Below are 15,030 nucleotides of genomic sequence, written 5' to 3'. Positions count from 1 at the left end.
ACTTACCAGTATTAGCTTAACATAAATATTTAACGCATAAACTAAGTTCATAGAAATGTTACTTAATCTAGGGCCTGTAGAGATGATTCAGGAGTTAAGAGTGCTTGCTTTAAAACCATATGGAGCAGAGTTCAGATCCCAACACCCAGTAACAAGTCAGTGTCTCTCCAAATGCCTATAACCCCAGTTCTGAGGCTGGTGATACAGGAGGAGAGCTAGCCTCGCTGGCTTCCAGCTTAGCAGAGAACACTGGACTCAGTGAAAGACAGTGTCTCGAAAGGAATAGGTGGAGAAAGGTAGAGGGAATATCATGCCATCTTTGGCTTCTGTGCAGATAAACAAGTATAAGCACCTATGCATACATGTACATACACTGATACAGAAAAACACACCTATACAAATAAAAAACTAAATAAACAAATTTAAGAAACACTAAAATATTACTTAAGCTAACGTACTAGGGTAATAGCTAGAGTATATACTAGGTATTACTATATAACAACTGGGTAAAAAAACAGCTCTTCCACATAAAATAGACACTGTTGTTTTCTGCTGATGGGCACACAAAAGCCCAGCATCATTCTAAGGAACAAACTATCTTGGCAGCTATTACAGTTGTAAAGAATGTTGTTTTAATGCTGAAGTCAGTCATGTTGGTACATCATCTACTTAAACTTGTCAAAACCATGGCCTAGTGAAGTGGACAGCATCATTCTACCCAAATTAGTTCAAACTATTCTTAGAATAAATCTGGTATCCTTCCCTTATATCCAAAATAAGGATAAAATGAGCAATTTTATGAAAATATCCAAAGCGAAAAAAGCTCTGAAAAACTTATTCTACTTTAGTTACTTTAGGGAAATAACGACAACAGCGTCAGTACATTACTCTGCCTCCCCTTTCTCTGAATCAGTCGTGCTTCACCAACCGACCCCTTAACAGAAAAGCAGGCCAAGAGAACTGTGTGCTTTTGTTCTGTGATTTCTCAGAGAGAGATTGTAACATATTTTGGGTTTGAGGCACACTAACTCAATATGAAAGATTTACTATAAAAATCTTTTCTCTTTTCTATGTTCAGACAAGTCAATACTTTCAAGAAAGTAAAATCAAAACTACTTCATATTTCTTCTTCTCCAGAAGCCAGTCAATATGATCATCCTGGTCTCGCTCCTTAGCTACAACGACATCTCTTGGACTCACGATGTAGAAGAGTGATTCCCCTTCAGAGTATTCTAGAAGGGAGGAGAGAAAGGACAGCATGGGTGACTCAATATTACAAAGTGGCAATAGTTTCACAGGATGCAATTAGCCTATGATTTCAGAATCAAAAGTCAATTTTCTCCCTGTACAGTCAAGTGTGCTTGACCCTCTAGAATGTCAAGGAGGGTAAGAACAGCATGTACTGCTCTTAACTGCACCACAGTGTAAAACTGTTCAGAAGGAAGGAATGAGAAAAAGCAAGAAGAAAAGACTATAAGAAAACCAGCAAACACAAAGAAGGTAAGTTTAGAATTCCAAGTTTAAACATTAACATTCTGACTTCATGTGAACAAACAGAACCCCAGCTGACCATGTATAAACTGTATTTATGGACACATACAGCTCTATTCTTACAGAACAATAGTTCTCTAAGTCCATGACAAATGTTTCCTCTTCACTAGAGTCAAGGCCATCTAATGAGTAAACGGCAGGTGCCCAAGCCCTGGGGACATAGTCTATCATTTTAGCATGTTGCCTACGATGCCGATCCCGAGTGTTTCCAGAAGAATTCCATTATAAAACCTGCTCTAAGCATACGGCTGAGTTTGTTCTGAGCAAAATACCCAGACTGTATGCTTTCATTTCTGAATCATAATAATTTTTTGCAAAGTCCAAAATATAGTCTTCCAGTTCCTAACTACTAAGAGGGTTCATAAAAGAGTCAGACGAATGCACACTTGTGTTCCACTTCTTCATACGAATGAGGAGTAAACTGTTTTCTTGAGGCGTCGATTGAGAGAGCAGGAAAGAGCTTCCGAAGAGCTGAGCACCTCTTCTTCCCGCACTCTACCAGGCTGTGATGACAACACACCCCAGGCAGGATGAAAGAGCCACAGTTGTCCTTCTGCTCCTGAGAAGTGAGGGATTAGTGTACTCACCCACACCCACCCACCCACCCTGCAATTAACTCCGCAGGCCCAGTGACAGCGTGGGAATCTTTCCATTGCTCAGGACTCAGACTCAAACACAAAGACTTCACTTCGTTGCCACCTGTAGCAGACCTTCCAGGAACATCACATTTGGACTGGGAGGACAACTACAGAGTTATGCTGCTTGATATCAAAGCTAAATGCCACTTAAACAGGACTGGGCTGGGATTGGTTGGGTGACAAAGGGCTTCCCTAGCATCTTTAAAGTGAAGGGTTTGATTTGCACCACAGAAAACATAGGTAGACGAGCTGGTTTGAGGGAACAACAGAAAAAGAACCCTCTTCTCACCTTGGTTCCAATCCCATGTCTAACATTCCTTTTTCCTATGTGCATTAAGGCAAGGTTGCAGTATTTCTGAGTCTAGAACTCCAGCTTTTACTGGCAGAGGCCAGCTCAGCTATTCCCTGAAGTCCTGTTAGTACCTATATTTAAATTCCCCTTTGGTGAGCTGAATAGAAGGACAACAAAAGAAGTATAAGAAAGCACAAGGCAGATTTCTGCTGTCTCACCTAAGTGATAATCCCTACATTCATTCTCCTGAAAGCCCCTGACCGTCAGAGCATCGGATGAGATCTCTTCGCAAGTCTCAGGAAGTGGCTGGATGATGTCCAGTCTAGGCCGGGCACAGTATTCTCTTTCCTAGGGGGAAAATGATAGAGAAGGCTCATTTTCCTGGTTACTGTAGTTTACACAAACGAACAAACTATCCAGACTTAATTTGAGTTTAGCATTTAAGTACAAACAAATCCTTCTAAATGCTTGTCATGAACAATCACCTAATCCTGTCTTACTTTGTAAATTTTTTGTGAAACATACAGAATTATGACATTTATGAACTACACGATCGCAGAATCTAATCCTAAAGCAGTGTGGTCAATGAGCATTCCCATCGCTTGACAGCGTTTAGAATCACTACAGAAGCGTATTTCGGTGTGTGTGTGTGTGTGTGTGTGTGTGTGTGTGTGTGTGTGTGTGTGTGTGTATGTGTGAGATGATGTGTCCAAAAGAGTTATATTGAGTAAGGAAGAATTCCCCTCTCCCAGTATGTAGCGGCGGTCGCTATACCAGTGTGAGCTGCACCATCTCATGTTCTGGGTCCTGGGCTAAAAGAACACAAGCCAAGCATCAGCATTATCTCTCTCTGCTTCTGGACTTTGGATGTGATGTGATGTTAACAGCTGCCGCCAGGAGTCCCCCAGCAAGCAAGCCATACTGTCCAATCATGAGACAAAACAAACCCCTCCTTCCTCACGTTGCTTTTACCTGGTATTTCATCACAGCAGTGAGAAAAGTAATGAATCTATGGCCTGACGCCAACAAACACAGCTCCATGACAGCTTGTCTACACGAATATGAATGAAGAGTATTACAAACGACTTCATGTTCCAAATAACTGCTAATATAAGGAAACTAATAGTAATGCCAAGAGGCCATAGACTAGAATCTATCTCTGAACCATACTGTGAGCCAGTGGAGTCGCCTACGCTTACATCGCCATGTGTAGAAGACCTTCGCCGCAGATGGCTGCTGAACACAGGCAATGGGCTAATGTGACCAGGGAACTAAATTCTTAATTTTATTTGACTGTAATTAGCCTGCATTTAAACAGCATAAATAGCCAGAGACTGCAGTTTCTGAAAGAGAAGCTCTAGTTTATGATCGAGAGAAAGATGAGCTGACATTTCTGAACCCGGGGTGATGATACACAGATCACTCACTGGGCTCGCAAATGAAAAATAGAAGGGAGATCACATTATTATTATTCTCAACTACACAGACTGATGGTTAAAACATTAATATTAAAATTAAGTGAGTCAATGGTAAATCTGGGATGTCTGGAAGAACTGAGACTTAGGGTCAACATTGGACTTCTGGATAAAATGGGCTCTGCTTTAGTTTTTGTGCTTTGGGGATACGGGCATTGCAGGTGTGGCCCACATGCCATCAAACGGCAAAGGAGCAACAGAGAGCACACTTGGATCCTGGGATGAAGTGGGCAGGTGAGCGGAGCAACGCAGAGAACAACTAAAGCCAGAGCTCGGACTTCTACATAAACAGTGGACCCTGGGTTTCTTTCAGCCCTCTTGCTAAACAAGAAGCGATTATACCAGCTTTGTATCTCACGATGGGGCTATAGCTACTGACAATCAATTCTAAGAAGAAAACACGGGGAATACACAACACAATTTATCAGATTTTTTTTAAAAATGGAAGAAAAAATTTCAACTTTAAACCAAAAAAATGAGGGAAAACTGAGACAAGAATATTTTTAAGATTTATTTATGTATTTTATGCATATGAGTGTTTTATTTGCATGTATGCTTGCATGACAGAAGAGGCCATTAGACCCCATTACAGATGGTTGTGAGGCACCAAGTGGTTGCTGGGAATTGAACTCAGGTCCTTTGGAAGAGCAGTCAGGATTCTTAACCACTGAGCCATCTCTCCAGTCCCCGACAGAAATATTTTTAAATGGCTGCTATGAAAACAATTTTAAAAAATCAAAATCATGACAAGATGAAAAAACATTTAAACCTTACTGGATCATATATGAAGATTTGAGGGCAGGGAATGTAGTTCATTGGCCTGCTAAGTATATGGGGACCCTATAGTTTGATCCTTAGCATTGGGATTAGGAAAGAAGAAAACTTCTTTTATATGTGTAAGAGATATGTAACCAAAGTGATCCGTGACACTTTACAGTCCTTGCTCCGGGGTCGCATGGTCCACGTTCTTATAGGAGCTTCTAAATAGCAGCAATTTAGCTTTATCACCCTAGCACTTTGGAAAAATTCAATTCTCAAAGCATGTGCTTTATCCATGAAGGAAAAAAACCCAAAGAATTGGGAAACAGCTTAATGAAGTATAGGATACATTAGCTGGACAGAACAGCGCACAGCTACTGAACATGCTCACAAAGAAAACCACACACACGAGGAGAGTGAAATAATGTGTAGGAGAAGAGAGGCACACAGAGGCGCAGTAACTGCTTCAAGCAGAGGCGTGCACCTAGGAAAGGCGCCACATGGGAAACACTCGAGAGTATTGATGAAAAGCCATTGGCTTTTCAATAAAAACCTTATAGAAAAGATTTTCAATATGAAAACAGAAACTGGGTAATGGTGTACCCAAAGCTGACTGTCATTCTTCTGCCCTAATTTTATTCAGTTAACTCTGCATTTAAGAATTAAAAGCACACACTGACGTTAAATAAAGTGAGTCTCTATCCACCAGCACACTGTAGTCTCCTAAGCTCTTGCTTCTTCCTCTGAAAAACCATCTCTTCTCTGATCAGCCCTGTGGGGATGGCCTTCCTTTGGTTTTCTCCTTTCCTATACTCTTTAGTAACACAGGCTTCCCTTTTCCTTTTCCCCTTTTACTTTTTCTGATCAGTTTATTAGCCTTTCCCTTTTCCAATTTTATTGCTTCTTCCCTTGTTTTGTTCAATCACATCCTCAATCTGCCCCACACTCCTCATCAAAAAGCACTGTTCTTACTCCCCCAGGAGCCTCTGCTTTTCTGTATTTTCAAAAAATAAATAAAATAATAATAAACTGATGTCCTGCAATAGGGCTAGAAGCCAACCCTATTGATTTTAGGAGGTTTGAGGGTTCACTTAAGTCTACAGCATTTCATTGCCTAGCAACATGGGCACCCAGAGCTTCAGTTACTATAGTGATGGCTTCCTAATGCAAGTGTTCTCTCAGATAAAGGCTCAAGTGCAGCCACCACTTCACAACAAGGGCTCCCTGGGCTTTTCTCACCCATTTTATTCCTTATCATTTGAGAAAGAGAGAGAGAGAGAAAGAAGGAGGGGGATACAAGCAGGGAGAGTACACTTCACCTGCCTGCTTACTGTGAAGGGCTAGAGAATCAATTGCAATTTCTTTTATATACAGCACCCAAAAGGAAATCCTTTTCAACAAGCTCTCCTTACTCAGGCCTTGAAGTTACCTTCTCCTGTTCCAGGCAGGGCCCTGAACTCTAACAATAGGCAAACTAGTAATGGCACTGCTCTGGGTTTTAGAGGGAGCCTGGGTGTCATTAAATCCCAGCTGAGAGCTTCATCCCAACATCATGGAAACAAAATTTAGGTTTATCTGCTGCTTTCTGTTTGCAATACATTTCAATGTCTATAATCTGCACCATCAAGTGAATGAGCAACAATCCTTTCAAAGCAGGAATCAAGCTACTTAGAAACATAACGCCACTGGAAGGTAAACAAATATGTTTGGACTCCAGAAAAGAAGGAGCTACTCTTTCAATAATTCCCTCTGACCACTGGGATCCCTGGTGTTGCAGTGACCATCTTCATTGCTGTCATCTCTGCTAATGCAATGTCAGCTTAGCTTCTTCGCCTTTCAGAATGAGAAATCCTTCCTTCTTTCAACTAAAATATCAAGTAACTGATGAGAAAGAAAGAGCAAAAAAAGCAAAAATAGAAAAAGGGCTCACTTCTTTGTGTAGCAAAGGGAACAAATGCAGGCAATGAGTGTGACTTCTGCAGGTAAATATGTTAGTCTGCAGGGTAATTTCAGCTAGGCTTATTTCATAGGTCAAAAAGTTCTGGTCGGATTATAGCAATCTCCTCTGACAGGCAGCCTGACTTGGGTGTGATGCTAAAAGCCAACTCCTCTATATCCCTCTATACCTGGGGAGAAGATAATTACCGTTTTTTCTGAACCCTCCTTTACGTAGGAAAGTACAACAAGCTGATCACAGAGAGGCGCGAGTCCACTAATGTAGAATTCAGTTTCAAACTGAGACACTGCAAACAAAAGGCAGAAAGGATTCACCATTAAATGGAGCAAAAAGATGCACATGATGACAAAGACACACCAACTGTGAACGCTACAATGCATTTAAAAATGTTTGAAATGGAAATACACGCTCAATCCCCCGATGTGATTATTACACATTGTGTATGTGCTGAATTACGCTATACTATGTGCCATAGTGTGTCTCAAGTTAAAGGACTTTCACTGGGCAGCACTAAAAGAGCTTTACAACGATCCATCCAAGGAAAGTCATGCAGAAATGCAGACTTGAAAGTTGACATCACAGAAAAAATGAACATCAAAATAGCAAGTGGGATGCTCCACTGTGCCAGGTAACTTAATGATGTGCTTACATCACGTGAGGACTCTCTGAAACAATAAAACCTAACACCAACTATCTTTAATAATAAAACAATAATAAAACTATCCTTAATGAAATTACTTTTAATAAGTGGCTGAGTTTAAGGTTTTTTTTTTTCCTTGAAGGTGAAGTGCAGTGATATAAACAGTACAAGTTATGCTTGTTAATAGGAAACATTCTTTTTTTTTTGGTTTTGGCTGTAGACATTTCATTTAAACATCTTTGCATACTTACTTATATATGTTATATACCGAGAAAAATAATAAGAAAATCAGCATACTTAAAGATTAAAAAGGAATACTGTTAGTATAAATATTATTAAGAAGTATTAATGTTCTTAAAATATTATTATTGCAAGTTAAGAAGAAGTATGCACTCTAAGGAGACAGTTAGTGTGTAAGACTGGACTCTGCACGCATGAGGAATGGAGCCTGAACTCCCAGAACCCACATAAAAACCAGGCATGACACATGCGTCTACAGTCCCAGCATTTGATGGACTGCAGGGCAGGGCAGTTGACCTCCAAAGCTCACTGGCCAGTCAGCTTAACTAAAATGGCAGCTTCTGGCTCAGTAGAGACCCTGTCTCAGGGCAACATGGCAGTGAAAGAGGAAGACACCCTATTCGGGCTCCCGGGTTCCAACACAGGTGAGTACGCTCACACTGTCAAAAGTAACCATATACGCACAAGGCAGAGCCAGGCCTGGTGGTGCGGTTCTGCACTGCCAGCTCTCCGTAGGCTGAGGAAAGAAGATCACAAGTTCAGACTGTCATGGTTACAGCATGAATTCAAGGTCATCTAGGTATTGCAGGGAGTTTGTTTCAAGGTAAGACATAAAAAGAGGGTTAAGGACACAGCTCAGTGGTAGACTGCTTGTTTAACATGCACGAGGGACTGTGTCTAATCCCCAACACTGGGGGAAGGGTATGTACACCCATTACACAGGGCAACTACAAACATTCCTAGGGCCTGTTCCTGAGAACGCCATGATTTTGCGGTGGGGCTCACTTGTGAGCAAACTGTCATTTGGACTCATCCCATTATCCAGACAGTCTCCAATGTCCTGGCTATTTTCTGCACACCCAGTTAACATCTACAATGAACACACCCTCTTTCCGTGAGTTGGGAGAACTCAAAAAAGTGTGTCATGCTGAAAGCAATATTGAGTGTTTGTGTACTCTGGAAATCTGGGCCATAACTCCACTGAACTAGACTTCAACAAGTTCCTTTAGAGTCAATGTGTAAACTCTTCTCACCTGAGAAGAAGAAACGAGATAAAACTTAAAATACGGATAGAATAAGGAACGAGAGAATTTTTCTTCCTCCTTTATCTTTCCTTGTTCATTAGAGTTCCTTGATTTTCTAGTCCTTGCTTATCTTTATAACCATCTTCATAATTTAAAGTCTAAAACAGCAGATCAAAAATTACTAACATAAGTTTTACAATAGGTAAGTTTTGAATTTGCTACATAGCTGATGAGGACTTTGGACTCTGATCTTCCTGCCTCCACCTCGTAAATGCTGGGTTTCAGGTGTTCTTATGCCTTGACACTGACTGGATGACAGAAGTGGACATGGTGTCCTGATACAAGTCCAAAGGTGGGTGCTTAGAGCTTATCTCTGCCACTGACATTTGCTCTCCCTTTTGTAAGCCTGAGATGAGTACCATGAAAACAGTTTTGATAAAGAGGTAACATGGAGAAGGGTCACAAATAAGGTTATTTGAGAACCAGTTCCACCTCCATCACAGTGTGGAGTAGGAAAGGCCCAGTGTAGAAAGGGTAGGGTTTCTAGAAATGCTTGGAGTGCAGGGTGTTGGGGGATGAGAGAAGGCAGTGAGCAGATACTGGGATCATTTACAGAGACAGTGGCAAGATAGTTTATTTTCTTTGGAAAAAAAAAAAAGAATCACTGTACTGAAACTCACAGAAGGTCAGCAAGTGGACTAAAGTATCTTTGGAAGAAAACATATGTCAGAACTTACTGCATTACTTTTGCAAAGTAGATGAACTAGACAACACGGGTGAGAACACAGAGCAGTATAGGGTGCACGTACACAACACCACCAAGAGCAACAGTTTAAGACTTGAAATTTTTGTGATCAGAGCACCCTGCCCTTCTCTAGAATTTTCTGTGCTGCTATAGGGGCAAACACACTGCAGGACACAGAACCTGCACTGTCTTTTCTGGTCCCTCTTTATCCCTCCCCAAATACCAATCTACATGGAAGAGCAGCTATCTGCAACTCTCTCACATTCCTTTCTAGTCGTTTAAAGAGTCCCACCCTTAGCCAGCAGGTAAACCAGGAGCAGTCATGCCCAGAGAGCTTTCAGTAAGGCTGGACCCTGGACTGGCATGCCAGCGAGCAATAAAAACACTTTTGGAATCATTTCCATAGCCTCAGGAATTGCTCTAAAGCAGACACACTGAAGTAAAAGTGATGTGATGCTTCATGCCAGCACATTATAGACCTGGTAAATGGAATGAAAATTGAACAGATTAGTTAATAGACAAAGGAAGAAAAACATTCACAGAAACTGAGCCAATAGCACATACAGGTCAGAAACCATTCAAGGCAACTTTGGTTTCAATTTAATCCTATATTCTCTAATTGGTATCTGTTACATTAGTCTTTCATGTGTCAAACTTCAGTCCCCAGAAGCCAGTGATGAGGATAGAATTCAAGCTTAGAGAAAAGAAAAAGAAACAGTCAAAGCATGCTAGGTAAAAATATCTAAACCAAATAAATGGTTATTGTTCATGTTATAAGCATAAAATTACCTTAGTGCATCAGCTAAACCCAAGTCAAGCACTAAATGACACGGGTTCTCCACCTTCAGAGAGGAGGACAGAGTCACAGTCTGGCCTGGCTCCCAGCCAGTCCTTAGAAATAACTCTGCAAACTACCCAAGTGAGGCAAGTGTGCTGCAGAGACTCATCAACATGGGAGAAGGCACAACGGCAGGTTTAAGAATAAAACAAGGACGCATACAATTTCTATTTCTCTAGATGGGGTTCATCTCTGAACCAAAATTTCAAAAACTTCCTGCATTTCCATCGCATCCAGTTGTTTGGGGACTGGGCACACAACGTTACCACACCTGCGCAGGGGTCTGCGGAAATCCCTACATGTCAAACAAGGGGGTCCTTCCCCAGTCCCTTTGGCTGTGAAGTAAGTAGGGCTACAGAAGAATAAGAAGGCAATGCTGGAGCACTGCCTGCCCATATGAGATGCTGGTTCTTTCTGATGTTCATTGTCTGCTTGATGTTTCTGAGACAGTGCCTTACTCTGTAGCCACACTGACCTTGAGCTCACTAGGATAACCCAGAGTGGCCTCAAACTTATGTCAATCCTCCTGCCTCAGGCTTCAAGCGTTGGTACAGCAGGTAAGAGCCACATCTGGCTACAGAACACCTGCTAACAGGAATGCCAGAGTTAAGGTGTTTTTGCTTAGGAACAGGACAAACTTGAGTAGGTTACCTTAGTCCCTCTGATCAACTTCTCTACCTATAAAATGGAAATAAAACCGCCTACCCATGGAATACTGTTCAGACTGAATAACTGAACATGTTATTTGTGATATACTTAACATTCTGCCTAGTGGCTACTGTTATTAAAAAACAATATATATTTCTGTAGGTGGTGTGTGTGTGTGTACACCAGAGGAAGATGTCCTATTTCTGCTCCATCACTTTCTGCCTTATGCTCCTGAGACAGAGTCTCTCAATAAACCTAGAGTTAGGCCAGCAGCCAAAAGAAAAGAAAAGAACAGAACAGAAAAGAAGAAAAAACCCTGACATTTTCCCATTTCACCCCTGATAGTAACGGGGTTCTGGCATGACATGGCCAAGTCCACATTTCTACATAAGTTCTGGTGATGTCAACTCAGATAATTCTGCTTGTACAGCAAGTAGTTTGCCAACTTGGCTATTTTCCCAGCCCCGTGCTTCAGATTTCCTATGATCCCACTATTAATAAGAAATATCCAAGTTCATGGTACCATATGTAAGTCTATCATACCAAGACAAGGAATGAATAAAGAACAATTCCTAGCAGAGCAAATGAAGTCACATGTAACAGCATCCAGGGAATGTTATGATGTTCACTGGAAAATGCTTTTTCATATTTAAATTCTTTTCATAATGAAGCACCAGGGAAAATCCAATGTAAAACAGTAAATTGAACATAAACAGTAAGCTGAACAGAAAACTATAGAAACGCCAGATCCTCAAATACAAACACCTGGTAAGATACTTCCCCTGGACATGGTATCTACTGAGACTTCCATTAGGAGAAACTGAGTCAGTCACCTGTGTACAAAGAGCACTACCTCACTGCTGTAACCTGTATATCAAAATGATAGCAAGCGTATGAAAAGAAACACTTAGATCTAAGAAAGAATTATCCCAAAGCTCTTCTGAACCATGTAAATAGACTTTCAATTTCCAGGTCATTGTGTTCCAAATCAATGCAGAGGCTGAAAACAGGATGACATGCTAAGTTTTAAGGTCACAGTGCATGACCAGCTGGAGATAATGATGTTTTACTAAAGGGAGAACAATGTGTGTTCTCTTCTCTTCCTCTTTATTCCTGGGTTCTCTAATAGTCTGTGTAGATCTTCATGTAGTTCCTTATCTCAACGGTCTTGTTATGCTTCCATATGCATTAAGACAAGGAAGTCAGTGATTAATTTCATGCAAGTCATCTGTTGCTGGCAGTAGACATATGAAGATTAAAACACCCGACTTATCAACAAAGCATCTCTCCAACTACCGTTCCATAAAGACCTTGGTACTTAACCACAAACTATAGTGGTAAATTACCAATAATGTACTCACACAAATGTCAAAGTTACATTTTTATATTTCTCTGGAAACTTTCATATCCTTAAAAATTATCAGAGCTTTTTGTTTTGCCACTTAACTATTCAATAATGACTCTTAAGATGCTATCCATCAAGATTTTCAGAGGATCTTCCCGACAGGCAAAGAAGTGGGAAGAAAGTGAGAGACAGTCAAACAAACACCTTCTTCTGAGTAGAAGTCTACTGTATCCTCTTGCTCCTTGGCTTTTTTGGGTACGACTACACTCTACCTATGCATTCTGCTCATACCCAGAGCAATTGGAACTATTGACTTCTCTGAGGTTAAAATAAGATTAAAACTCTACATACTATATCACAGCTTCTGACTTCAAGTGCAGAACAACCCAGACTGAAAAGCTCTCACCTCACTAGCCAAGTGGATGATGTAGAGCAAACAAAGCTTGCAGCATCAGAGAAACAGAGAAGCACCACACTTCTACCGCAGCCACTATCCAAAGGTGCAAGAGAATTTTACAGCGGATTTTATACAGCAAGACTTTTTCCCTCAGGAACATAAAATGACCTATCGTACTCAGCACACTTTTTCTGATAGCTGTTTCCTGCAGGCACCGAATCATTCAACACAGTACTATGCAATGCACAGTATAATGTTCTAGGCCTTCGAGATATAAAATAAACAAAAATGGACCAGTGTCTGCTTGCTCTGAAGTGACAGTCCTGTGCTATCCAGAAATATACCAATAATCAAGACTGCAGGACTGCTGCAGCCATAAGGATAGCGGGGCAGAGAGAATTCACGCCTGAACGAGTAGGCGTGACCTGGTCATGCATAACAGTGGGTTTTCCCAGAAATGCAAGGCTTGACCCACAGTATGATTAAAAGTTGGTGAAGAGATAAAGGGGGAAGGAAGAGCCCGGTGCTGTACAGGAAAGTCCCTGTGGCTGTAGCACACAGATCACAAAGAAGCATGGTGGGAGCTACAGCTGGACAGACAGGAATGGACAACACCAACCATGCCATCTATTCTTTCTCCTCAGAACAATGTGAAAAGACTGACGGATAATTAATTACATGATCTGGCCTGCATATTTACTGCGATGAAGAGACTGGATTAGTCACTAGTGGAGAGGATAAAATCGAGACGACAGCTAGCTGTAGAGCTCCAATTAAAGATGGTGGCAACTGGGGTCAGAGCAATGTGACAAAAATGTGCACTGAGAAGCTTCAAGTCAACAAAAACAACAGTCGGGACTGCACTAGCTGTGTCCATGCATTACCCCACACTCCCTATAACCTTAAATACTCTCCTCACATTTTACACACAAGATTACTGAAACAGCAGAAATCTATCTGAGATCCTAATGGTAAATATCAAAACCAGAATCCAAATGCATGACTATCTGACTTCAGAGCCAACAATAAAATTATTATGAGAAATATAAATCTTTGTTTGTTTGAAAAAATGAGGGTGGGAGTTTTCCATAGTGGGGTTCCAAAACTTGAAGGCTTTCTGGATCCATTTTATCAAAGTACCAAGAGATAAGCTTTGGAGGAGGATATGGCCTTCGACTCCCACTTAACAATCAGGTGTTCTTTGCAAGTTTTACCATCATAGAATACATGGAAGGGACCCATACCTATTTCAACGTATCGACTTGGCAGATCCCTCATCTCACTGGCGTGACGTTCCTTCACTGAACATACCTGGGAAGGAAATTCATAGGTTATTTTCTAGCTTTGACAGGAAATTCTCTACAAAATTTCACTCAGTATGGTATTTTTTTAAGGTAATCATGTCATCCAAAGATGGAGCACATATAAACTACTCTAAGATGTAAAGGACAGAAATTAGTTTGAGAGGCTGGAAAGATGGCTCAGCAGATATGAACACTGGCTGCTCTTTTAGAGAACATGGCTTCAGCTCCCAGTACCAACATGGTGGCTTACAAGCTTTTGTAACTCCAGTTCCAGAGTATCCAATGCCTTCTTCTGCTTCTGTGGGCACTGCATGCATGAGTTTCCCAGACATGCATGCAGGCAGAACACCCATACACATGAAGTAAATAACAAATTAAGCAATTAGTTTGAATAACCTATGGCAACCATTATTTAGATTAGCCAACATTAGCCCAATAAAGTTACACTCTATGGCAAAGAAAGGGCACGTTAATATAAATGTGTGTTTCTAATGGCCTATTGTGAAGCTCTACTTCAGGACTGCAGACACACACTGAAGGTATTTTGGGTAGAATAGACATCTATGACTGACCTACAAAGTCTGCTGTCTACATGCACCCTATTCCAATCACACATGCATGTGGCTGGGAAGCTAAGAGGAGTTTCCCACTATGTGAGGGAAGACAGAAAAAGAGTAGCAAGTATGTGGCCAAAAAGTCTACTGTTTTTACTATCAGCAGTTTCTCAAAAAAAGTTTGTTTTAAATTATACATGTGAAGTTGAGATAAAAATTATGTATTTTTTTAAATCAGTAACTAAATATGTATCAATCTATCCCTTAATCTGACTCCTCCCCGACTCTCACACAAACACTAGATAACACATGTTGTGTGTTGATTTTTTTTTAAGATTAACAAAACAATAAATATTTTCTTACCTCTTTCTAAATAAATGTACTTTTTTTTTTTTTTTGGTTTTTCGAGACAGGGTTTCTCTGTGGCTTTGAAGCCTTGTCCTGGAACTCACTCTTGTAGACCAGGCTGGTCTTGAACTAAATGTACTTTTCAAAGTGAATAAATACAACTTTGTAATAAGAAGTGAGCATTTTTAAAGATTTGGCCCTGTATATAAGATTGAACTAGAAGTTAGATACTGATCCCACAATTCAGTGATTAGGCTTCTTCCTTCACTTATAG

The 15,030-nt window shown here is 40.8% G+C and overlaps 1 protein-coding gene across 1 annotated transcript in view; it reads right to left on the bottom strand.

The window, feature by feature from the left end:
- Nucleotides 1-15,030, bottom strand: part of Vps41 (VPS41 subunit of HOPS complex) — a 139,699-nt gene that overhangs the window by 32,453 nt on the left and 92,216 nt on the right. Inside the window, exons 10-13 of the mRNA XM_038333530.1 lie at nucleotides 13,795-13,861; nucleotides 6,861-6,958; nucleotides 2,700-2,829; nucleotides 1,117-1,232 (exon numbers count right to left, since the gene is read on the bottom strand). Of these exons, the coding sequence (XP_038189458.1) occupies nucleotides 1,117-1,232; nucleotides 2,700-2,829; nucleotides 6,861-6,958; nucleotides 13,795-13,861 (411 nt within the window). The remainder of the gene's footprint in view (nucleotides 1-1,116; nucleotides 1,233-2,699; nucleotides 2,830-6,860; nucleotides 6,959-13,794; nucleotides 13,862-15,030) is intronic.

The sequence above is a fragment of the Arvicola amphibius genome, chromosome 6, assembly GCF_903992535.2.
Source record: "Arvicola amphibius chromosome 6, mArvAmp1.2, whole genome shotgun sequence".
In the NCBI taxonomy this organism is placed as follows: Eukaryota; Metazoa; Chordata; class Mammalia; order Rodentia; family Cricetidae; genus Arvicola; species Arvicola amphibius.
This window is presented reverse-complemented; position numbering and strand designations above follow the sequence as displayed.